The sequence below is a fragment of the Mirounga angustirostris genome, unplaced genomic scaffold (genome assembly GCF_029215605.1).
Source record: "Mirounga angustirostris isolate CCGP_5_RB_7025 unplaced genomic scaffold, mMirAng1.0.hap1 SCAF_7, whole genome shotgun sequence".
In the NCBI taxonomy this organism is placed as follows: domain Eukaryota; kingdom Metazoa; phylum Chordata; class Mammalia; order Carnivora; family Phocidae; genus Mirounga; species Mirounga angustirostris.
The window spans coordinates 42007731-42035027 of record NW_026991715.1 but is presented as its reverse complement, the minus strand read 5'-3'; the positions used below and the strand labels follow the sequence as shown (position 1 = coordinate 42035027).

General features: G+C 38.0%; 1 protein-coding gene across 3 annotated transcripts in view; it reads right to left on the bottom strand.

Moving 5' to 3' along the window:
* DDX4 (DEAD-box helicase 4) overlaps nucleotides 1-18073 on the bottom strand; it is a 70040-nt gene extending 51967 nt beyond the window's left edge. For all 3 annotated transcript variants that reach the window (XM_064595589.1, XM_064595591.1, XM_064595590.1), the window contains exons 1-2: nucleotides 18002-18073; nucleotides 9043-9103 (exon numbers count right to left, since the gene is read on the bottom strand). In XM_064595589.1, the coding sequence (XP_064451659.1) occupies nucleotides 9043-9103; nucleotides 18002-18073 (133 nt within the window). The remainder of the gene's footprint in view (nucleotides 1-9042; nucleotides 9104-18001) is intronic.
* Nucleotides 18074-27297: the final 9224 nt, after the last annotated feature.

Here is a 27297-nt window from a genome sequence, read left to right as displayed (position 1 = left end):
AGACGAGAGTGATTGACTCCTTCTCTCTGGGGGCTCACTGAGGAGTGGGGCCCCAAGGTCTCGGCTCCTCCCAGGCAGAGATTGGGAGGCCGCCATCTTCATTCTTGACTGCCAAATCTGTAGGGAAAGCTTTCAGGGAACAAAAGCTACCAAGAGCAAACCCACCCAAGCAGATTACTTAGCCTGGCCCCTGACAAGGGCGGGGCAATTCTGCCTCCGACAAAGACACTTGAGAATCTCTGCAACAGGCCCCTCCCCCAGAAGATCAGCAAGAACAGCCAGCCAAGACCAAGTTTACCAATCAATGAGAACAGCAAAACCCCAGAGCTAGGGGAATACAGCACATAGAATTCATGGCTTTCATTCTGGAAAACAGTATGGAGGTTCCTCAAAAAGTTGAAAATAGAGTTACCATACGATCCAGCAATTGCACTACTGGGTATTTACCCCAAAGATACAAATGTAGGGATCCAAAGAGGCACATGCACCCCGATGTTTATAGCAGCAATGTCCACAATAGCCAAACTGTGGAAAGAGCCAAGATGGCCACTGACAAATGAATGGATAAAGAAGATGTGGTATATATATACAATGGAATATTATGCAGCCATCAAAAGGAATGAGATCTTGCCATTTGCAACGATGTGGATGGAACTGGAGGGTGTTATGCTGAGCGAAATAAGTCAATCAGAGAAAGACATGTATCATATGACCCTCACTGATATGAGGAATTCTTAATCTCAGGAAACAAACTGAGGGTTGCTGGAGTGGTGGGGGGTGGGAGGGATGCAGTGGCGGGGGAAAGACATTGGGGAGGGTATGTGCTATGGTGAACGCTGTGAATTGTGCAAGACTGCTGAATCACAGATCTGTACCTCTGAAACAAATAATACAATATATCTTAAAAAAAAAAAAAAGAAGATAGCAGGAGGGGAAGAATGAAGGAGGGTAATTGGAGGAGGAGATGAACCATGAGAGACGATGGACTCTGAAAAACAAACTGACAGTTCTAGAGGGGAAGGGGGTGGGAGGATGGGTTAGTCTTGTGATGGGTATTAAAGAGGGGACGTTCTACATGGAGCACTGGGTGTTATACACAAACAATGAATCATGGAACACTACATCAAAAACTAATGATGTAATATATGGTGATTAACATAACAATAAAAAATTAAAAAAAATAATTCATGGCTTTTCCCCCATGACTCTTAGTCTTTCAAAGCTAATTTTTAAAATTTTCTTTATTTTTTTCTATTTCTATTTTTTTAGTTGAATTTTTCTTCTTCCCTTTTCAGCCAACATCTTATCAATTCCTTTTTTAAAATCTTTAATTTTCATTTTTACAGTCATTTTATCCCTTCATGGTATTTAACCTTATTTTTTGTGTATATATAAGTTTTTCTTTCTTTAAAATTTTGGGATACAGTTTCTTCTAACAGACCAAAATATCAGACAAATTAGATTTTAAACCAAAGACTATAATAAAAGATGAGGAAGGACACTACATCATATTTAAAGAGTCTATCCCACAAGAAGATCTAACAATTGTAAATATCTATGCCCCTAACATGGGAGCAGCCAATTATACAAGCCAATTAATAACAAAATAAAAGAAACACATTGACAATAATACAGTAATAGTAAGGGGCTTTAACACCTCCCTCACTGAAATGGACAGATCATCTAAGCAAAAGATCAACAAGGAAATAAAGACTTTAAATGACACACTGGACCAGACGGACTTCACAGATATATTCAGAACATTCCATCCCAAAGCAAGAGAATACACATTCTTCTCTAGTGCCCATGGAACATTCTCCAGAATAGTTCACATCCTGGGTCACAAATCGGGTCTCAACCGGTACCAAAAGACTGGGATCATTCCCTTGCCTATTTTCAGACCACAATGCTTTGAAACTAGAACTCAATCACAAGAGGAAAGTCGGAAAGAACTCAAATACATGGAGGCTAAAGAGCATTCTACTAAAGAATGAATGGGTCAACCAGGAAATTAAAGAAGAATTTTAAAAATTCATGGCACAAATGAAAATGAAAACACAACTGTTCAAAATCTTTGGGATGCAGCAAAGGCAGTCCTAAGAGGAAAGTATATAGCAATACAAGCATTTCTCAAGAAATAAGAGAGGTCTCAAATACACAACCTAACCCTACACCTAAAGGAGCAGGAGAAAGAAGAGCAAATAAAGTCTAAACTCAGCAGGAGAGAGAAATAATAAAGACCAGAGCAGAAATCAATGAAATAGAAACCAAAAGAACAGTAGAACAGATCAACAAAACTTGGAGCTGGTTCTTTGAAAGAATTAACAAGATTGATAAACCCCTGGCCAGGCTTAGCAAAAACAAAAGAGAAACGACCCAAATAAAATCATGAATGAAAGAGGAGAGATCACAACCAACACCAAAGAAATACAAATAATTATAAGAACATATTATGAGCAACTCTATGCCCGCAAATTAGATAATCTGGAAGAAATGGATGCATTCCTAGAGATGTATAAACTACCAAAACTGAACCAGGAAGAAATAGGAAACCTGAACAGACCCATAACCAGTAGGAAATTGAAGCAGTAATCAAAAATCTCCCAACAAACAAGAGCCCAGGGCCAGATGGCTTCCCAGGGGAATTCTACCAAACATTTAAAGAAGAATGAATACCTATTCTTCTGAAACTGTTTCAAAAAATAGAAATGGAAGGAAAACTTCCAAACTCATTTTATGAGGCCAGCATTACCTTGATCCCAAAACCAGACAAAGACCCCATCATAAAGGAGAACTACAGACCAATATCCCTGATGAACATGGATGCAAAAATTCTCACCAAAATACTAGCCAACAGGATCCAACAGTACATTCAAAGGATTATTCACCACGACCAAGTGAGATTTATTCCTGGGCTGCAAGGTTGGTTCAACATCCGCAAATCAAAGTGATACATTAATAAAAGAACAAGAAACATATGATCCTCTCAGTACATTCAGAAAAAGCAGTTGACAAAGTACAGCATCCTTTCTTGTTTAAAACTCTTCACAGTTTAGGGATAGAGGGTACATACCTCAATATCATAAAAGCCATCTCTGAGAAACCCACAGCAAATATCATACTCAATGGGGAAAAACTGAGAGCTTTTCCCCTAAGGTCAGGAACATGGCAGGGATGTCCACTATCACCACTGCTATTCAACATAGTACTAGAAGTCTTAGCCTCAGCAATCAGACAACCCAAATAAATAAAAGGCATCCGAACTGGCAAAGAAGAAGTGAAACTCTCACTTTTTGCAGATGATATGACACTTTATGTGGAAAACCCAAAAGACTCCACCCCAAAACTGTTAGAACTCATACAGGAATTCAGTAAAGTGACAGGATATAAAATCAATGCACAGAAATCAGTGGCATTCCTCTACACCAACAACAAGACAGAAGAAAGAGAAATTAAGGAGTCAATCCCATTTACAACTGCACCCAAAACCATAAGATACCTAGGAATAAATCTAACCAAAGACGCAAAGATTCTGTACTCAAAAAACTATAGAATACTCATGAAAGAAATTGAGGAAGACACAAAGAAATGGCAAAATGTTCCAAGCTCATGGATTAGAAGAACAAATATTGTGAAGATGTCAATGCTACCTAGAGCAATCTATACATTCAATGCAATCTCCATCAAAATACCATCCACTTTTTTCAAAGAAAGGAACAAATAATCCTAAAATTTGTATGGAACCAGAAAAGACCCCGAATAGCCAGAGGAATGTTGAAAAAGAAAAGCAAAGCTGGTGGTTTCACACTTCCGGACTTCAAGCTCTATTACAAAGCTGTAATCATCAAGACAGTACGGTACTGGCACAAAAACAGACACATAGATCAACGGAACAGAATAGAGAGCCCAGAAATGGACCATCAACTCTATGGTCAACTAATCTTTGACAAAGCAGTAAACAATGTCCAATGGAAAATAGACAGTCTCCTCAACAAATGGTGTTGGGAAAATTGGACAGCCACATGCAGAAGAATGAAACTGGACCATTTCCTTACACCACACACAAAAATAGACTCAAAATGGATGAAAGACCTAAATGTGAGACAGGAATCCATCAAAATCCTTGAGGAGAACACAGGCATCAACCTCTACGACCTCGGCCGCAGCAAGTTCTTGTGAGACATGTCTCCAAAGGCAAAGGAAGCAAGGGCAAAAATGACCTATTGGGACTTCATCAAGATAAAAAGCTTTTGCACAGCAAAGGAAATAGTAAACAAAACCAAAAGACAACCAACAGAATGGGAGAAGATATTTGCAAATGACCTATCAGATAAAGGGCTTGTATCCAAAATCTATAAAGAACTTATCAAACTCAATACCCAAAGAACAAATAATCCAATCAAGAAATGGGTAGAAGACATGAACAGACATTTCTGCAAAGAAGACATCCGAATGGCCAACAGACACATGAAAAAGTGCTCAACATCTCAGCATCAGGGAAATACAAATCAAAACATCACACCAGTCAGAATAGCTAATATTAACAGGTCAGGAAACGACAGATGTTGGAGACGATGCGGAGAAAGGGGAACCCTCCTACGCTGTTGGTGGGAATGCAAGCTGGTGCAGCCACTCTGGAAAACAGTATGGAGGTTCCTCAAAAAGTTGAAAATAGAGCTACCGTACGACCCAGCAATTGCACTACTGGGTATTTACCCCAAAGATACAAATGTAGTGATCTGAAGGGGCACCTGCACCCCAATGTTTATAGCAGCAATGTCCCCAAGAGCCAAACTATGGAAAGAACCTAGATGTCCATCAACAGATGAATGGATAAAGAAGATGTGGTATATGTATACAATGGAATATTATGCAGCCATCAAAAAATGAAATCTTGCCATTTGCAACGACGTGAACACAACTAGAGGGTATTATCCTAAGCAAAATAAGTCAATCAGAGAAAGACAATTATCATATGATCTCACTTATATGAGGAATTTGAGTAACAAGACAGAGGATCATAGGGGAAGGGAGGGAAAAATGAAACAAGACAAAACCAGAGTGGGAGACAAACCATAAGAGACTCTTAATCTCAGAAAACAAACTGAGGGTTGTTGGAGTTGAGGGGGGTGGGAGGGATGGGATGGCTGGGTGATGGATATTGGGGAGGGTATGTACTATGGTGAGTGCTGTGAATTGCCTAAAACTGATGAATCACAGACCTATATCCCTGAAACAAATAATACATTATATGTTAATAAAAAATTTTTTTTAAAAAGTAGCTTAGCTTTTGGCACACAGTAAACAGGAAAGGGAAGGTGACATTACAAGGACAAGGACACAGCCAGAAAAATTAGCAATTCTCTAAACACCAACTTCTAATGTTTGCCAGGCTCTCTCCAAATATACAAGATGAGAACAGCCATGCTTAAGCTGGTTCAAATTTTAAAGCTATGCTGTGTAATACTACCATCCTTAGCCATATGTGGCCATTTAAATTCAAAATTAAGTTAATTAAAAATAAGCAGGGTGCCTGGGTGGCTCAGTTGGTTAAGCGACTGCCTTCGACTCAGGTCATGATCCCGGAGTCCCGGGATCGAGTCCCGCATCGGGCTCCCTGCTCAGCGGGGAGTCTGCATCTCTCTCTGACCCTCCTCCCTCTCATGCTCTCTGCCTTTCATTCTCTCTCTCTCAAATAAATAAATAAAATCTTAAAAAAAAAAATAATAAGCAAAATCAAAACTTCAATTCCTCAGTTGTACTGATCAGTCACATTTCAAGTGTACCCTGTGGCTATATTAGTGCAATTAAAAAATATTTCCATCACTGCAGAGTTCTAATGAACAGCACTGGTCTAAGATTGGTAGTTCCCAAGCTGTGGCACAAAGATATCAATGGAAAAAGGAGTAAGGTGTTCAGTCATGTTTCCGTCTTGAATCAACATATAAAGCTGACTTCAATACAGTGGTACTCAAATACTTCAGAAAGTAACATATATAAGACACTGCAAGCTCTTAAGAGTCAACAGGAATTGTTTTACCCTCAAGTAACAGACTAAAATATCCTTTACTCAATTAATTGAAATTCCTGTATATGTTTCCCAGGATTTCTTCTATCTTTTGACATTTATATTACTTCACCACTACTGATTTTTTTTCTCTCTCTTCATCTGCTATAATTTCAAGTAACTCTTCATCTAACCCATACTGTACTTAAGATCCACATGATACTTGTCCACTTGGTTACTATAGTATCTAGATCCACACTTCTCCCAAATTCTATGACAAAAACCCAAATACTAAGATAGAAGGCCAAAAATTAAAATTACCATAGAAATAAGTGGGGGGGAGGCAAGAGGATAAATGATTTCCTAATAAGAGCATGGAATCTTGTATTATGAAACCTCACTCAAGTCAAGCAAATTTAATTAAACATGTACGAGCTATACTGTATTATGCCTATTAGTAAAGAAAGGGTCAAGAGTATAAAAGCTTTGTAAGCACTGTAACTGCTTAACTAAAACGCCTATGATGCTGTATCATGCAAGCCTTAGCCACACTTGGAATTGAGAATGAAAACCTGATATGGTTATATTCCTATATGGCTTCATCTATTTTAATAAATTTTCAACCATGTCTGGAGAGAAAAACAAATTCTCATTATATGTAATTTATTTCCCCAACAGTTATATGACCTGTTTGGCCAAATAAAATAAAGTACAATAGGTCTAATCAAACAACACAAAGTACTGTCTCCTTCAACAAAAGCATTCTACATTGGTATACAGCTTTACACTTTACAAAATGACTTTACACCTCATTTGATCTTTATCCTTACAAAAACCCTGTTAGGAATCAGGGTAGGTCCTGCCAAGTTTGTTTTTAGAAAAAAATGAAATTCATTTAGAAAAATGAAATTAAGTAAAAATCCCGACATAACAGAACCTATAGGTGCTAGGTCTAGAAGGCAGGATTTCCATCTCAAAACTGTGCTCATCTATACCCATTCCAAAAACAATTTAAATTATGTGAACTAACAGCAGACATAAAAAAGAAGAGTAAGCTAACACCCAAAAAGAAAAACTTAAGATCCAAGGAGTTTATTACCATCAATTCAAGATAGCTAATTGTTACTAGATGTGTGCAAGAAAACTATCATTTGAGGACCACAGATACCAGGCATAATGCTACATTAGGCCTTTATATATATTAACTAGCTTATTTAACACATATAAACATAAAAGGTATTATCCTCATTTTAAAAATGAGAAAACACATAGTTTAGAGAACCTAGGCAAATTCACCAAGATCATCCAGCCAGTATGAAGCCTGGACTTCAATTTGAACCCAATTATCAGACTTAAACACCTACTTATTGAAGACCTGTACACATTCTCTACAGTAAATCTGTGAGAAGCACCTCGCCATCTCCAGATGGTAAATCAGAGGACAAAGTTAAAAATAATTTTGGAAAAGACCCCATTAGTCATTCAAATTTGAAAAGTAAAACAGAGGACAGGTACAATATTTTTAGGAGTTACAGAAAACAGCACGCAAAATTTTTAAAAAGCTCAACGTAGAGTCTTAAAATGATGGTCCAAAAATAGAAGGTTCTAATAAAGAATTAACCCATCTTGTCTTCTTTGCTATTAGCATACAGTCAAGAGGAAATAGGCAAATTACTCTCTTTCAGTTAATTTTTTTTTTATCATTTTAGGGATTGCTGCTCTCACTTTCATGAATTTAATGATACGCCATCACTGAATTTTATCAGGTTCAATTCCCATCATAATAAATACATAGTAAGAGAAATATCAGTTAAAGAAGTCCATGATACTAATAAATGAAGTATAGCTATTTTCCTTTAGTGCTCTGAAGCCTATCAAAACAAATCAAAAGAAATAAAAATAAACTCCACTTAAAATGAAATTAGATTAATGAAAGCAATTCCCACTAAATGACCAAAGAATACGTCCCACATATAATCACATTAGGACCAGATCCAGGAAGGAGAAGCAAATTTTGAACAACCTAAAAAAAATCCACATATTTAACCCCCAAGCAAAAGAACAAAGAACTATGGTACTTCACTATGAGCTCTAGTTCTCTTGTAATTTTCCATCCTTTCTCCAGAGTGATCCGCTTAACCCAAGGTGAAAGGGAAGATGAGAAAGACTTGGTGGCAAAAGTTCTGAAACAACTTCTCAGTATTTAGGGCTGCCAGCTGTCCTAACTTCTAGTCCCCTTCATTATCCCAAGTGGCTCAAAGACTAAACATTTATAAATCATCAATGTTCAGTCTTCCAGAGATAATGTAATTATGAAAGTAATGTGCACAAGAATTGCCTGGGAATCTTGTTAAAATGTAGACTGTGGGGGCACCTGGGTGGCTAAGTCGCTTAAGCAACTGCCTTCGGCTCGGGTCATGATCTCAGGGTCTTGGGATTGAGCCCCGCATCGGGCTCCCTGCTCCGCGGGAAGCCTGCTTCTCACTCTCCCACTCCCCTGCTTGTGTTCCCTCTCTCTCTGTCAAATAAATAAATAAAATCTTTTTTAAAAAAAAATGTAGACTGTGATGCAGTAGTTCTGGGTGGACCATTAGACTCTGCATTTTTTTTTTTAAAGATTTTTTTTTTTTTTTCATTTGAGAGAGAGCGAGCCTGCACAAGTGGGGCGGGGGAAGGCAGGGCCCGAGGGGCAGAGGGAGAGGGAGGAGAAGCAGACTCCCCGCTGGGCAGGAAGCCTGGCACAGTGCTCTATCCCATGATCCTGAGATCATAACCCGAGCCAAAGTCAGATGTTCAACCAAATTAGCCACCCAGGCACCCCTAGACTCTGCATTTCTAGGAAATTCACAGGTGACATCAATGCTACTTGTCTGTCAACCGCATTCCAAGTAACAATGTTCTAAAACATCCAAACAATAAATTCTCACAGAAATTTAACAAACACTCTTTACAAGATGTCTACTAATCTGCTCTTCATTCACTAGATGAAGTCATTTACCTTAAAAAGGGTTCCATCTTTTTGCCTTAACCCATACCTGATGATGAAGCTGGAGTCCTATTAAAAGTGTCTCCATTTGCTCCAGAAGAATACCTATCCTGTAAGAGGGAAGAAAAGATTCATTTTCTATTTTGAAAATAAAAATGCATCATCATAAATACTATAAAATTTTAATAACTGGGCTTTGTTCCAAACAAAACAAAGCAGACTAAGATTTCCGGGTCACTCATTACTTTATTAATTATTCCAAAATCTCTTCACTTTAACGCTGAATGCATAGCATTTTTTTAAAAGATTTTATTTATTTATTTGAGAGAGAGACAGCAAGAGAAGGAACACAAGTAAGGGGAGTGGCAGAGGGAGAAGCAGGCTCCCCGCTGAGCAGGGAGCCCAGGACCCTGGGATCTTGACCTGAGCAGAAGGCAGACACTGAACGACTGAGCCACCCGGCGCCCCAAATGCATAGCATATTAACATATCACTTAAAACAGCGATTAGCAAACTAGAGCCATGAGCCAAATCTGGTGGGCCACCAGTTTTCATAAAGTTTTATTGGAACACAGCCACCCTTGTTCATCTAGGTATGTCTTTGGCTGCTTTCCCACCACAATAGCCAAGTTGCAACAGAGGTCATTAAGCCTGCAAAGAATAAAATATTTACTATCTAGCCCTTTATGGGAAGAGTCTGCTGACATCTGACTTAAAAGTCTACCCACCCATATACTTGAAAAGTATAATTAAGTATTATTATTATATAAATAAAATCTGACCAAAGTAACACTGACTCAATCAATGCCTGCCAATATACAATATATTTTTTAAAGTTCAGTATTTCACAGTATACTCAATAATACTGCACAGAATAAAGTAGAACACAGAAGGAGATTAAGAGGTAACATTTTCTACAGCAAAGTACTACAGGTTTTTATTGTTAACACTTCAGTCGTGGGACGTGTGGGTGGCTGAGTCGGTTAAGCGTCTGCCTTCGCCTCAGGTCATGATCCCAGGGTCCTGGGATCGAGTCCCACATTGGGCTCTCTGCTCAGCAGGAGCCTGCTTGTCTCTCTCTTCCCTGCTTGTGCTCTCTCTCGCTATCTCTGTCACTATCTGTCTCTGTCTCTCAAATAAATAAAAATAAAATCTTTAAAAACAAAAACAAGGGGCGCCTGGGTGGATCAGCCGTTAAGCATCTGCCTTCGGCTCAGGTCATGATCCCAGGGTCCTGGGATCGAGTCCCACATTGGGCTCCCTGCTCGGCGGGGAGTCTGCTTCTCCCTCTCCCACTCCCCCTGCTTGTGTTCCTGCTCTCACGAACGAACTCTCTGTCAAATAAATAAATAAAATCTTAAAAACAAAACAAAACACTTCAATTGTGTTGGAGCACCTGGGCAGCTCAACTATTAGTATTAGTTGGTTAAGTGTCTGCCTTCGGCTCAGGTCACCAACTCAAGGCCTCAAGGTCCTGGGATGGAGTCCTGCATTGGGCTCCCCACTTGAAAGGGAGTCTGCTTCTCCCTCTCCTGCCCCCCCCAACACTTGTCCTCGCGTGCATGCACTCTGTCCCGAATAAATAAAATCTTTTTTAAAGAAACTTCCATTGTGTTTATATAAAGGGAAACAAATTAATGTGTTCATGGTTTTTAAAAAGGAGTTCATTCTAAAATAAAGAAAACATCACTGATGCACTAAAAACAATATACCTATATATATACACATTCCAAGTACAGTATAAAAACAAAGAAGTGGTTCATGTCAGTTACAGAATATTCATAGTTAATTTTAATCAAACTTGTCATAGCAACAGTTGAAGACTGTTGCTGATGCTCTCAAATACTGGCTGTCCCATTTTCCCTTAGTCTCCAAAAAATGTATTTGCTATTATTGCGTATGTATTACATTTGCAGTGGCATATTTGCATTTCTGTGGGGCTCAGAAAATTCAACTTTTGTTATTAAATCAACAGCTAAATGTCAAATTAATCTGGGAATCTTTCAACATTTTTCAGTGTATCTCTGTGTTAACAACAACTTGAATAACTTTTTTTTTCTCACTTGGAACTCGTAGGATGCCCTTATCATCATTAACTGACTTCTTAATTTCCCCTCACATAAGCTTCCTCTACTTAGGACAAAACTTACAGAACTCCCAAATTCTTGCACATGAAAAGCAGAATTCCATAATTTAAAAATGACAGGTGACCTCAAACTTACAGATGATATCTTAATTAAATGACATTAGAAGTCACAACACTCCTTCAAATGAGTTCCTTTAAATAAACCAAAAGCTAGAGGTAGTGCACTAGTCATACTTATTTTCTAAAATTTCTTTCACAAAACACTAAATGACCTGAAAAACTACTTCTGTAAAGCTCAAGAGTCATCCAAGTATTTTCTGAGTTATTCAGAACAGAAAGGCAATACACCATCATTGAAATGCCTTGGGCTTTTGGTAATTACTACAGTAAAAAGTTCCAATTTATGATTCCCATAGACATTAAAACAAATATCCTGTGAGATAATTAGGTTTTTAAGAACCTGACTGTGATGAACTAGAAAGTCAGAATACAAGACATAGCATGTTTAAAAATTTTTTTAAATAAACCATTAAGAAGAGTGATCCAGTTTTCCTTCTTTAAAGTGAAATTCTGAAGACTTTTTTTTTTCTTTTCTAGTGGCCAAAGTATTATTGGATGAAGAGAATCCAAAAAAGGGCTGGTTTAAGTGTTATAAAGCTAATAAGGGTAATGAGGCACTTTAGCATTCAAGAACTTAAAAACTATTAGTATTAATCTTCAAGCTGTGGAATTTAAAATCCCACATACACAGAATTTAAAAATTTCAAGGCAAATTTTGAAATAAAACATCATAAAAAAAACCTTAACCTTTTTCATTACCTTAAAAATAAATTAACTTCATATTCCCCTTAGCTACTGTACCATTTCTCTGCCCCTCTTAAAGCAAAATGTCAACAGTTGCTGCCTCCACTTTCTTATACCCCATTTTTTGTTTAAGCCACTCAAGTCGGGAGTACCCAGGGTAAATCCCTTTAAGTCTGTTTTACACCATGCAATTTTACCCAATCTCAAAGCTTTAAATCCCATTAATACGCAGATAATTACCAAATTTATATCTATAGCCCTGATCCCTCTTCTAGGCAACAAATTCATATAACCTACTGACTGGTATCTTTACTTATGCTTTCATAGGCAACCCAAATTGAACACAACAAACATAACATTCTTTGTTTTGACCCCTCCAAAGCTTGTACATCTGTTGGCTAACTGAACAAAATATAAATAAATAAATAAATTAATAAATTAATTAAAATAAAATGTTGGGGCATAAAAAAAGAGAAAAAGCTTGTACATCTTTCACAGATCCTCCATTTCGGCAAAGGGCACCATCATCCATCTAGTTGCTTAAATTAAAAAAAACTATGGTACAGCATAGGGAATATACTCAATGGTATTGTAATGCTATTACATGGTTACAGATGGTAGCTACACTAATGAGCACACCATAACATACAGACTTGTTAAATCACTACTGTACACCTGAAACTAATGTAACACTGTGTTTCAACTATACTTCCTTAAAATAAATAGAATTTAAAAACTTAGCCATCATCCTTGATTACTCTCTTTCACTCCCCATATCCAGTCAAGCCAGTCCTATTAACTCTTAAGTGCACAATTACTTTCAGTCTCCTCTCCCTCTCCTCTTCCCTTTCCCTCTCTGAGTTCATTTTCTACCACTGTTGTCTTATCTCAGTGTACTTTAGCCATACTATCTATAGTGGGCTGAAATATGGCCACCCAAAGACATTAAGTACTAAACCCTGAAACTTGTAAATGTTACCTTATTTGGAAAAAGAGTTGTTGCAAATATACTTAAATTTAGGATTCTGAAATGAGATTACTCTAGATCTGTGTAGGCTCTAAATGTCACCACAAGTGTCCTTATGAGAGGCAAAAAGAGTTAAGAGAGACACACACAGGCAGCTATGGGAAGACAGAGTAGAGAGAGATGGAGCCACAAGCCAGAGAACGCCTATAGCTTCCAGAATGCTGGAGGAGGCATATCTCCTAGAGCCTACAGAAGAAAGATAGCCCTGGTGACACCTAGATTTCTACCTTCTGGCCTTGGAAAACTAATACCTTGTTATGCACTTTATCTATCATGTTCACCACTATCCCCAACACCTAATAGGGCTCAATAAAAATTCATTGGATGATTCAAATAAGCCAAGTTAGAATTTTCAAAATGTTTTACACATAAGGGTTCTCATATGCAGCTGCAAAGAATCCATTTGCATTCTGGTGAACACATTTCTTTTGACCTTGTATGTACTCAGTATTTTCAATTCTGGAATATCACTTTTTTTTTTTTTTGTCTTTTGTGTTTTTAAGCCAATGAATACTTCCATCAACATGGTAAGGTTTTGTTTGATTTTTAACGTGGTAAGGCTTTGATCTCAAAAACTTGTCAGGTCTGCTATCCAAATGAAATTACAGATGAACAGTTTGTGAACCCTGAAGATGCCTCTTCCCTGTCCAATGTGGGGTCCAATGCAGACAGTTCCATGTTTTCTTTCCCCAGCCCCTTCAAGTTCTTAGCAAATATCTCTTTCATCTTATACCCAGAATCCCCTGAAATGCATCAGAGTATTTTATCAATTTATACAGAATACCAAGATCTCATTTCCTATTCTAGGTTCCATGTCAAATAAAGCTGAGACAGGTTGTCCAAATAAACAGACCACACAGGTTATGTCAGATAGTGTGCTGCATAAAATTTTAAAAATTTAAATTTCAAACAAAGCATGTCTCCTTCTTTGGTCTGACACAGAAATTAAAGTCCCAAAATACAGACAATATTATCCTATATCCCTTCTTCTGATTGATCAGTCCTAGCTATGTCAGCCCTATATACAACCCCAGTTGAAGTCTGGTCTTTTTTCCCTTTCTTCAGCAATTGCTACATGAAAACATCTAAAATTACTGCAGCTACTTCAGCACTTCCAGAGCTGAAGAACTCCCAACTCCTGAGTCTCACGTATCACACACATACCCAAAGTTCAAGAGAGCTAGCATGTCACAGAAAGAGCAAAGAACCTCAAAATTTAGAGATAACTACCAAAGCCAGGAACAAATGTGACGGCTGCAAGAGCTCACAATCTAGGCCCTAATGTCTACATGTGAGAGCATTTTCCAAATAAAAGTTATTTCTCCAAACAAAAACATTTAACAATCAAAACTGATAGTGAAATCATCTACCCCATATTATGAGAGAAACCTAGAGCAAATGAGGACAGAGTATAGACAGAGAAAAACAGAAAACAAATGGCTCTCTAGTTTCACCTTCTCTCTGGAATGAGACAATCAATCTATCAGTTGACTAGAATCCATTGGCTGTAAGCTATTGATCTTTTTCAAAAGGATCCAGGTTTCTCTATCTTCCAGACCTGCTCTACCAACATTTCTGCCATCTTTGCAATTTCTTTAGCCTTCTCCTCAGCCTTCTCCTACCTTTCTATCACTCTATTCTCAACTCCATTATTTAGATTTTAAAGAGGAGTCACAGATCTTTCCTCCAAGCTTGCCACCTGGACTTTTATTTGGATGACTATTTTGACTGACTTCCACAAGTTGCATGCATTTAGCAAGAAACAAGAATTTCTCTGCTTTCTAATAAGACACACAATATCCTGGGCGCCTGGGTGGCTCAGTTGGTTAAGCGACTGCCTTCGACTCAGGTCCTGGAGTCCCGGGATTGAGTCCCGCATCGGGCTCCCTGCTCGGCAGGGAGTCTGCTTCTCCCTCTGACCCTCCTCCCTCTCATACTCTGTCTCTCATTCTCTCTCTCTCAAATAAATAAATAAAATCTTAAAAAAAAAAAAAAAAGACACACAATATCCTCCCACATCTTGGTGGTAATTATAAGCAGAAACTGCTCACAATCTTCCTCAGGCTCTAGCATTTCAGCTTCCTTAGTTCTGCCAACTCAATGATGTCCAAGGGCCACATTTTTTCCTGCTACTTCAGAACCATACTGCAAATGTGAAGAGAGAAGCCCCAAACTTTATTTTCTTATCTAGACAATTATTACAAACTTTGCTACTACTGCTTAATAAAATTATAATTGTGGGGGCACCTGAGTGGCTCAGTCAGTTAAGCATCTGATTCCTGATATCAGCTCAGGTCTTATCTCAGGGTCGTGAGTTCAAGCCCCGCATTGAGCTCCACACTGGGCATGGAGCCTACTTAAAAAAAATTTTTTTAATTGTGGATGGACCAATTATCTCAAGCTAGGTTTGCTTTATTTTTTTTTTCTAAGATTTTATTTATTTTTATTTGAGAGAGAGAGAATGAGAGACAGAGCACATGAGAGTGGGGAGGGTCAGAGGGAGAAGCAGACTCCCTGCCGAGCAGGGAGCCCGATGCGGGACTCGATCCCGGGACTCCAGGATCATGACCTGAGCTGAAGGCAGTCGCTTAACCAACTGAGCCACCCAGGCGCCCTGCTAGGTTTGCTTTAATCCCAAGAGTATTTGCCTTCTGAAATGTGCCACCAAAAAGGCAGATAGATGAGACAGAAGCAATCACTGTGGAGACTTACTCCTATGGTCATCTAACAAGCAGTATTCATTACACAGCTAGTAAGCAAATCCAGTACCTTGTTATTCACCATACTTATCCACTCCAACACTCATCTCAAAAAGCTTACATGCAATGTGCCATTGCCTAACAACTGAGATGTATGGACTACATCATTACTAGATTATCAAATTTTTCTTAACCTCACATCTTTCACTGTTCCACACCCAAGTGGTACACCAACTTCAAAATCTGTATTTGGGAAGTTCCAACTGCTATCAGAACAGTGGCCTATTAGTTCAAAATTATATACCCATAAAAGCATGGGTAAATATTAAATCTCCAAAAAAAGATCCTGAAAAGTACTCAGAAAAGGTTGATCAGATATTGTCTGATATCAATCCAAGACCGTTGCAGAGCCAAGACAAATTTTAAAAAACAAAAGCCCAGCTGTCTCTTAAAATAGAAATTCAGAACAGCCAATCAAAATGGCACTTTTAAGTGAAACTAGGCTGAATAAAAGACCTCAGATCTCTCCCACACATACATATCATATATTCATCCTCACTTTCTGCACTTTTTTAATCAACCAAGGCAAACAACAAAGCCATTGACTGCACCATGTTCCTTCAAGTCAACTAGGCCAGATAACTAATTGCACAACCAGCACCAGGAATTAAGTTTGCAGACAATGCAAAAAAATTACAAATTGGCCCCACACAAATGTATTAAGAATCATAAGGTAAAATTAGCATTAACATTCAACTTAGTATTCCTAATATTAAGAAACAAGGTAGGTTACTAAATAGCAAATGTATTTCAAGAAAGGTAAACTGAAAGTTCTGACAGTCAACCATCCCCAATTTCAGACATCCTATGCAATAAACATGCACAACATGCTACAGTCTAGTGTAGTTTTGAAGAATACTTAATGAAGACAAAAATCTCAGACTAAGAAGAAATAAAAATTAGGTGACTGTTAAAGTTCAAGTGAAAAAGTCTGTATCTGTGAATTAAACTTTGTAATATAATAAACCTGAGAACCAGGGGTAAAAGGAACCATAAAATATTTTTTGACCGAGTACTTTCTTTCAAAAATGGAATTACTTGATCAAAAAATAAGCTGTAGATATTCATGACAACATTACAGTGAAAAGCTAACATCTTAAATTCCCACCAACAGAAAATCAATTCTATTATGGTAGATCCATTCCATGAAATACTATGTGACCATAAGAAATTACTTCTACGAAATTAGTAATAATATGGAATAGTGTTGAAGAGTGAAAAAGCTGGAATCAAAAATACTATTATGTATATCACTGGGGGAAAAAAAGAAGAAAATTTACTAAAAATTTTTAAGAGTGTTTGTGCTAATAAGACTGTTAAGTGATTTTTCTCCTCTTTTCCCAATGTTGTAATAGAATTTTATGATAGGCAGAGGACTATAAAAAAAGTAACACACAAAAGATGCCATTTCTAAAGTAAGTTCCAAATAAGGAAACATGATAAATTCAGATTATTATCTTCGGTATTTTGAAATAAACTTTACATGCCGACCAAATCCAGTTAAGACAAATATAGGATTATGTATTTCATATGTTTGTGTGATGTAATAACTTCCACAAAGACATCACTTGAATTTATTTCAAAATAAATGTTCGTGTTCGTCAAAATTGATCAACAAAATGCATAAATGCAAACTAGAAATTCTAAAAGAAAGAAAAGAAAATCAACTTTTGGAGACATTTTCAAGTAGATTACACTTATGCAAAAAACAATCCCTTTAAATATTTTAACTTCTAAATAAATATATATATTAACTTCTAAAATGGAATTTTTTAAAGTCAATTTTCAAGTCAGAACTGAAAGCCAAAAACCTACTCCAAGGCCTCTTCTTGTAAATTACAATGTAACTCTCAAAAAGCCACTAAGGAAAAAGATCCAAAGATTTGTACATTTGAAAAGCAAGGTGCTGATACCATCTCAATCAGCCTAACAGACTCATCTTGAAAGAAGATGTATGAAACCAATTTTCAAAATTCAAAGTATCACCCAACACCAAATTGTATTTTTCAATTTTCAATACAAGTGTCTCTCAGACATATTCAACCACATTTGTACCAGCCTGCTTCCACCCACAGTAAGTCCTAAATCACCAACATTTAAATTGTTAGTAATATGACATTTATTTTAGTTAATTATCAAATTACCTATTTTATTTTGTCTGAGGCTTAGAGTGCCTCTTCCTCATTGTCCCTAAGATAGTTAATAACTATCGGATGGAGATAAGCACAGCACACTGAAACAGGCTGTAATTTATAACATTCCCACCACAGTGATTTTTCAACTTCAATAAAATCTGTAGAATTTAATAACCACAAACTTTCAATGTTACTACCTTCTCGAATACAGGAACATAGGAAGACATATGAGGTTTGATTATTTCTGCTTCCCAATCTTCATCTCCCATGGTGGCTTCCAGTTCTATTTTTATCTTAAAAAAACAAAAAAACAACACACACACACATTTGGCCTATTAGATCAGAATCATGTATCTAAAAGCATAAATTATCATAATTTCACATACACCTCCTGAAACTACTGAACTAGCTGCTGATCTTCCCCAAAAGTGTTTCCAAAAAGAGGGAAGTTTTGTTTCTTACCTTATACCCATCTTTTTTACCTTTAAAAATGAGTTGAACAACTTAATCATTCTAGTAATCATCATGTCCTTACTGATGCTTAGGGTTTTCCCTAAAACCTGTTCATTGAATTTACCCTCGTCTTCCAAGCGTCCCCAGACAGCTTACCGGATACTAAGGGCAAGGGAAAATTTTCAACTACTACTCAGTTTCTCTCTTCGCACATCTTTGTAAAGACGTTTGGTTATCTTTGATAGTTTAAGGGAAGAGAGGGAGCTGGGGCCATGGCCTTTCAGTTTAGCGGGGTAGGAGACATGGATTAGATGGCCCAAATCCTTCCAACAATGGACAACCAGTTACTCCAAGGAGTGTGCATACACAGAAAATACTAGGGCCATTCTTGTTCAGAGAAAAAGCTGCACAGGGGCTGGGCAAAAAAAAAACTCCTTTGCCTCCTCTGTAGGCCTTCAGTCCTTCGGGCGCCCACCGGACTTTAAGACCTACACGGGCAGGATAAGGAAAAGCCCCACAGGACGGCCCCAAGCCCCACCTGCCCCATCTATTCTTTCTCTAGCCCAAACTATCGCCACCGGGAAGCCCGAAAGGGCAGGTCGAGGCCCGCGCAGGAGAGGGACACGCCAGGCAACTCACCTCTCCCCGGCTCGCTCTCCCGGGTCCTCGCAGGCGCCGACGCCGCTTAAACGGCTGCACGTGCAGGACGCAGTCGACTGCGTCAGGTGCGCAGCTTCGACAACAAATGGCACCAGGCGACGGGCGCCACCAGCCAATCAGCGCTCAGGCAGCCGGCGTCGCCCCGCCCCAACTCCGCCGCGCGTTCCCTACTTGCTCGCATTTGAGGTCGCCGTGGTGAGACCCACTGTCTTGTTCCCATAGTGGCCCGTTGGGCCTGTGGGTACAAAGCGGGCCATGAGCCACTTCTCTCTAGATTCTTGGGTGGGATCTTCAATCTGGAGATGCCCTAGATACTCTCTGCGCAAGTACTGCAAGCCAAACATGTCCACCTCCCTTTTTCTAACACCAAAATTAAAAGGGAAGATGGGTAATGCCCTCCCTTCAACCTGTTGAGCTTTCTTTCCTTTTTCCTACTGCAGTCCCTGGCAGTTGGCCCCTCTGGTTCTTCGTTTCTGAGGCGCTTACTTCACATCTGGAGATTTTTGCTGCTTCAACATATAGTTTAGGCCCTGGAGCTGGCAGATTTCCTTTTCCTCCCAGTGACGGCTGGGATGAGGTTCTGTCTCGCTGTTGTAAAGAAAGCCCGTCGTGTAGAGTCAAGGGTCCACGTCTTTGGGAAAGAGATGCCCTCTGATGCAGAAGGAATCTGAAAATTGTGCTAGAGTAGGTCGTTCATCAAGGCTTGAAATTGTGGTCCGCAGGTTTATACCCCTAGGGATACTAGCCAAACCTAAGAGTGACCAAGGGTCATTTCCATGCTTAATGCTCTCACCAAGCAGATATTCTAGTTTTGCCTCACAAAAAATAAATTTCTCAGTATTTCCCCATTCTACCAAAAAGCCTAACAAAGGGATGCTTTGAATGTATAGTTTCCATTTTTTACTTTCATCATTTTCTGTTCTCTAAATCTTTGAAGGAATACCTGAATATTTCATTCAGTAATATAAATCCCAACATAAGCTGACACTCAGACATAGAGGATGACACACTTTTTGGGTTCAGCTTCACAGTTTTCATCTTTAGAACCACCATTATTGTTTGTCTTTTCCACCAAGAATATGTCAATATTTATCTAGTTAGCACTATTTTCAAGGTGAATTGTTTTTAAAAGATTATATTTAACAAAGATAAACCCAGATTATATTTTAACATTACTGTCATTTTTAATAATTCCTCTTTTTAAACCAAATTTTCACATCCTACCCTTGAGGAGGCTAGTACCTTAAATCACTACGTGTGTATGGGAGAGCCACCAATACTCCCGTTGCTCTGAATTTGTAAAAAGGGGCCCTCTAACGTATTTTAACTCACTTTGAATTGAATGTGTTCTTTCAAAATTTTTTATGTCATGGGAAAATATTACGCAAAAGGAGTAAGATATGAAATTGCGTTGACAGAATAACCAAGTAGATTCTTTTTTAGGTACAGAAAACTTGGGAGATATTTTCTAAAATGAACTTTTTTTCAGAATTGAGCTAAAGATAATAACTTTCTCTAATTTGAGTATAGTTGACACACACTGTTACATCAGTTTCAGATACACAACATAGTGATTCAACACGTTTATGTATTATGCTATGTTCACCCCAAGTGTAGCTAGCATCTGTCACCATACATCGCTATATTCGTTATGCTGTGCCTTTTATTCCTGTGACTATTCATTCCATAGCTGGAAACCTGTATCTCCCATTCCCCTTCACCCATTTTGCTCATCCCCCCAACTCCTTCCTTTCTGGCAACCATCAGTTTGTTCTCTGTACTTACAGGTCTGATTCTTTTTGTTGTCTTTTTTTCCCCTTATAGACTCTACATATGAGTGAAATCATATGATATTTGTCTTTCTCACTCTGACTTATTTCACTCACCATTATACTCTCTAGGCCCATCCATGTTGTCTCAAATGCCAGTCTCATCCTTTTTCATGGCTGCATAATATTCCATTGTGTATACATACATAACTTCCTTATCCATTTGTCTATCAATAGACACTTAGGTTGTTTCCATATCTTGACTATTGTAAATAATGCTGCAATAAACAAAGTTGCATATATCTTTATAAATTAGTGTTTTCATTTTCTTTGGGATAAAGAAAACACTTAGCAAATATTTTCTGCTATTCAGTCTTAGAACAAACAGATTGTTATTGCTTTCAGGTATTGCAATTAAGCAGTTCTTTATGAAACATTCTATATAATTTTGGGGAGCTATCCCTGGTTAATATAAAGTAAATTCTAATGAGAACTTAAGTTCAATATTAAGGAAAAGATAAATAAGGGATGAAAATAATACAATTCAAAAATTGAACATAAACAGTGAAAAAAGACAAACACAGTTAAGTAAATACTTGCTCCATGATGTGTGTGCCAAGAAAGTAAAGCCAGTATGGGTATCTCCCGTGTTTAGAAAGCTCACATTCTGCCACTTTGCTTCTGTGAAAGACCTACATTTGGGCCTGTTTTCACAAACCAAAAATCCAAAGAGGATTTCTGCTTTTACGAAAAAGCAAAAGCAAAAATAGCATTCAGTGTTTTTTCTGCAGTGATGCCTTATGGAGGCAGCGAGTGGCACCAAGCTCCCTCCCCAAGAACTAAGCATCTCAGCATCATACCACTGTTGCTTTGGACTGTGTTTGTGAGCATCTTTGATTTAACTCAATTTATTTTGCGCATTCATTAGCAAGATGTGTCCTAAGGTATCAGAAAAGTATAAGAGAGGTCATTTTTTGGTCTGAGAAGTGTCAAAATTTTTTCATAGAAATCCATGGTAATTGCTTCTTTACTTTATACTATTGTGACCTGTGAAAGGTTTCATAAGAATACTCCACTTTCAGATAGTGGGGGACACCCGTATGTTCTATTTTCTGTGTTCCTTCTGACAGATCTGAAATTAGTGACAGTACTAAATTGCAACATAGGGAAAATGCAGGAATTCATTTAGTTATTCATTTATTTATTGAATAGGCTTTAAATGAACACCTAATATATGCCAGGTACTATGCTAAGTGCTACAAGTAAAATTAGCCAATTTCTCAAGAAACAGTCTAGGAAAAAGAACGGCAGTGGCTAATGGAATATAAAACTCTAAGATTTCTGTCTCAGAAGATTCACTGGAAAGCTTATATACAGTTTATCCAAATTCTGTACATCCCATGTAATAAGATTTTCTCAAAGATTTTTACCGTTTAGAATCAAAGTGTGCAGTTAATATCCTTTACACTTTAGAAAGAAGCATTAAATTCTCCAAAGAGAACTGATATTTTAGACTTATGTTTTCAGTATTATTTCCACATTATTCAAATGATTTTTTAATTGATGTAAACTCTGCCTAGTATCATATCAAGACTGTTAAATTTTTCTTTTAATCTACCAGTAGGCCAAAAATGGGTCACCTCAAATGGGGGAAAATAGATATTCACTCCTAGGTACTGAAAATATCTGAGAATCTCTTACTATGCACATAACCACACAAAAGATTTTTTTAAAATAAATATTACAGAGACGCCTGAGTGGCTCAGTTGGTTAGGCGTTATGATCCCAGTGTCCTGGGATCAAGCCCTGTAGCAGGCTCCTTGAGCCTCCCCTCTGAGCAAGGAGCCTGCTTCTCCCTCTCTCTCTGCTGCTCCCTCTGCTTATGCTTGCGCTCTCTCTCTCTCAAACAAATAAAATCTTTTATAAATAAATAAATAAATAAAACAGGTTGGAGCCCTGTAAATCAACACAAAATGGAGGAGGGGGTAGGTTTATAGCACCTCTAAGATACTATGGTGCTAGTAACACATCTAAAGAAGAAAGTCATCAAAGAGGGGTTTTCAGCATACTAAGCAGGATTCAGAGAGATGAAACTCTTTATTTTTCCGATAATAATTAGGGCAATATTTACCAAAGTGGGGAACACATACCACTGATTTTAGGCAATTTATGGACAATTTTCATTTTAATAGTTATTTGAGTATTATACTTAATATTTATTTTAATGTTTTAAAAAACTAACAATCATAGCAAACCTGGGATTTCAGAAATATAATTGCTTAGAATGAAGCTAAATAGTTAAGTTTTTAAAAAGTGTGTTCAATTAAGGAAAAAGTATATATTAATGGTATGCAGGAATGACAAAAATCATGAAGGTGGTATTCAAATGACTAACATTTGGAAAACACTGGTGCAAATGGAAAGACTCTGGATATGGGGATTGGTCACTAGACAGGTTTTCTCTATTATGAGGTAATGATATTTCATCAGCACATGTTCTGATTCTATGCTCACTTAGCAACTTCTTAATTAATAATTCAACTTCCCCGAAATATTTTGATACTAAGAAAGGAGGTGCAGTGGATAAGACATGTAAGCCTTACTTGCTCCCCATTATGAATGAATACATTGAGAGCCTAGTTTAGATATCAGTCTTGTTTAAATAGTGTTCCTGAAAGATCCTGATTATAATCAACCAGACCTTCTAGAGGACACAATACACTCAGTAGTCCCTAAGTACTTTTACAAGTGTAAAATGAGAGCTAGAAGTAAGTGAAGGATACAAGTCAAATACTGTGTCAGGGTACATTGAACAATCCTTCCTAAGACTAAGGGGTCTTCTTGGCCCTTCACTGTCAAATGGTTTTTCATCAGTGAATTATGTATGGAGTATGTATGGAGTACATATGGAGTATGGCAAACAGTCACGAGGAAAACACAGTATACCAAAGTCTAGCACTTTCCATTCCCACTAGATGTTAGCTATACCTAACAAAAAAAAAGCTGACTTTTCTGTGTCCCAAATGGCAAGGCAATGTGATTTGTGAAAGTCATTACTGTCAATCTTCCTGGGTATAAAAGAGGGAAGTATTTCACCTCAAGAGAAGTAGTGACCAGGTCCTGTCAATGAACCTCAGCCAGGGATAAAGCTCTTTCTACCTATGTTTACTAAGACTAAAGAGTTGGAGCTTTCAAACAGGGAGGAAGAAATTACTAGCATTTTACTGAGAAGTCAGTATTCGTAATCTCTAGTTATCCATTTATTAACTATAGGAATTTGGGCAAGTTATTTAATCACTCTGTCTCTAAAATGGGGATAACCAGGGCCACCAGATAGAGTTATGAAGGTTAGGCCCTGAACAAAGGCACCAAGCTAAGAGGCAAGAAGGAGCTGAACTTGGGTGCCTGGGTGGCTCAGTTGGTTAAGCGACTGCCTTCGGCTCAGGTCATGATCCTGGAGTCCCGGGATCGAGTCCCGCATCGGGCTCCCTGCTCAGCAGGGGGTCTGCTTCTCCCTCTGCCCTCTTCCCTCTCGTGCTCTCTGCCTCTCATTCTCTCTCTCTCAAATAAATAAATAAAAATCTTAAAAAAAAAAAAAAAAAGAAGGAGCCTACACACAAACTCAGCCTACACACCACCTACCAAGCTGTGTACCTGCAGAGCGGCATGTATCCACATCAGGTACCATGTTCTCATTCTCGCAAAGGTCAAATTCCCTCTATTTTACATAGTTAAAATGGTTTCTATTTTCCTACTTGGTCCCTGACCAATAAAGGGATTTTACTGAAAAATACTCTGAAATGGGTCAGAGATGGGCCCGCTGGGGGTGGGGCCGTCTGTGTGTTGGATGTACAGAACTTTCGGTCTATGAGACAAATTAAGTTATGAAAATTCAGTGACTTTTATTTAATGCTGATTTGCTATAAAGTATTCTATATTTATATGATTTCAGAGACTCTTATGTACTAAAGGACATACCGTTTTCGGTGTCCAACATCTAGTTCCAATCCCAGAGGGGGAGGTAGATTTGCCTATTTATTGTTCTATAGGCCTAGGTGTCCAGAATCCTGTTTAAGATTTTAGGATGCCTTCAATATATACTTTTTGAAATAAAACTATTTCTTATTAAAAAAAATAATAGATTTTTAAAATCTAGAATTGTAAATTTGTTATGTGGTGCTTAATAAAAAGACTTTATTCATTTACGAACTCACAAGGAGTTACCTATACTTGCTTTTTCCACTTCCCCATCTTTCAGTCCTGAACCCATTGCAATCTGGCTTTTGCCCCACTGCTTCATAGATATTGAGAAGGTCAATAGCATCACTGACCTCCTTGTTTCTAAAACCAACTGACAGTTTTCAATTCTTAACCTAACAGATTTTTTTTTTAAGATTTTATTTATTTATTTGACAGAGAGAGACACAGCGAGAGAGGGAACACTAGCGGGGGGGTGGGAGAGGGAGAAGCAGGCTTCCCGCTTAGCAGGGAGCCCGACATGGGGCTCGATCCCAGGACCCTGGGATCATGACCTGAGCCGAAGGCAGACGCTTAACGACTGAGCCACCCAGGCGCCCCACTAACAGATTTTTTATCAATCTTTGACACCATTGACTACTTTTTCTTTACAAAAATATTCTCTATATAACTGGACAACCATATGGAAACAGATAAAAGAGGACCTGCTCTTCACACCATATAACAGGATAAGAAATTCAAATGTAAAAGCAATAAAACCTTGCAAATACTAGAAGAAAACAGTGAATTCCTCTATACTTGGAAAAACATTCTACCTATAATTCAAATCCAGAAGTAATAATTTTATACAGTGTGACTACATAAATATTAAAAATAAAACTTTGCATGACAAAAAAATAAATAGCAAAGGCAAAACTGGGACGAATTATTTCCAACATAATCCAGAAAAAGGATTAATATCTATAATACAGAGAGAAGCTGGGGTGCCTGGGTGGCTCAATCAGTTAAGAGTCTGCCCAATATGGGGCTCCCTGCTCAGCAGGGAGTCTGCTTCTCCCTCTCCCTCTGCTCCTCCCCCTGCTTGTGCTCTCTCTCTCTCTGTCAAATAAATAAAATCTTTCAAAAACAACAACAACAAAATGGTTTAAAAAATAGAGAGATGCTTGATTTCAAGAACAATTAAAATTAAAACTAAACTAAAATATAATTTTTCACCTATTAAAATGGCAAATGTTTGATAATGTACTCTATCAGAGAGGCTGCAAGGTAACAGACACCCTTATGCATTGCTGTTGGTGAGGTACCATGGCCTAGTCCTGAGCGAAGGGAATGTCAGTATCTAGCAATATTACATGTGCATTTGCCCTTTGATCCAGTAATCCTATTTCTGGAATTTATCTCAAATATACACTGTCAGAAAATATAAAAGGGGGTATACACAAAGTTATTCATTGTAGAGCTAAAAGGTAAAGACTGAAAACTCAAAAGTCCCTCATTAGCAGAGTGAAACATCCACCCATGTAGCGGCAGGGTGAAAAAATTTTCCCTTCTAGGCTCTTTGGCTGGCTTAATAATTAAATTGACATAAGACTGATAAACAGGAGAATAACCAAGTTATTTTCATATGTATAGGAACCCCATAACAATATGAGACTCAAAGAAATGACCAAAGCAGGAGGCTTTTATACCTTTTAGACAAACAATAAATCTATAAAGAATTGACAAGACAAAAAGATTTGGACTTAAGGTAGTAAGCTGATGAAGAAATAACAAGTTCTGTTTACATAGCCTTCTTGACCCTAAATTCCCTCTCTGGTGATAAGGATGCCTTCTACCCTCCTGGTATGAGGGCAGGGGTAACTTGTCACATGATTTTGGGGACACAAAGAAGGCTCAGAGAGTCCTTCTTGCATCAGCTGCTTCTCAAGTACCTTGAATTCAAAATAATTAATATGCCAAAGTGGCATATTTTGGCATGGCATATTCTGCTCCCCTTCAGAGTACTCTGCAGTTGTATAAAAATCACTTGATTAACACAGCAGAAGATATCTTTATCACTCTCATCACTTAGGAGATTCTAAGAGTTTTAGCTCTGTGCCAGAAAGGGGTCAAAAACCAAATATCTATTTCTCAGTATAAATCATAGTATCACAGGTGCATATTGGTCATCATTGATAGCTAGTCTCCAAGTTCTTCAGTGAACTATGTCTCCAGTTTTCGTGTCTTCATATAGTTCCCTCTCCTTGAATCTCTACTGGCTCTGTGATTTTTTTTTTCTTTTGCTGTGTTAATGAAGTGACTTTTGTACCACACTTAAGGATGGGGCCGGTTGCCAGGGGAGCCAACTAGGTATTCAGAGGGTTGGAACTTTCAGTCCCCCCTACTCCTCATCTCTGGCAAGAGGAGAGGGGCTAGAGGTTGAGTTCAACCACCAGGGGCCAATGATTTAATAAATAGTATCTATGTAATAAGAAACCTCCTTAAAAATCCAAAAGGATGGAGTTCAGAGAGCTTCCGGGTTGGTGAGCACATGGGAATTTGAGGAGAACAGTGCACTTGGAGAGGGCATGGAAACTCTATACCTTTTCCCCATAACTTGCCATCTGTGGTTTTTCCATCTATCTGTTCTTTAG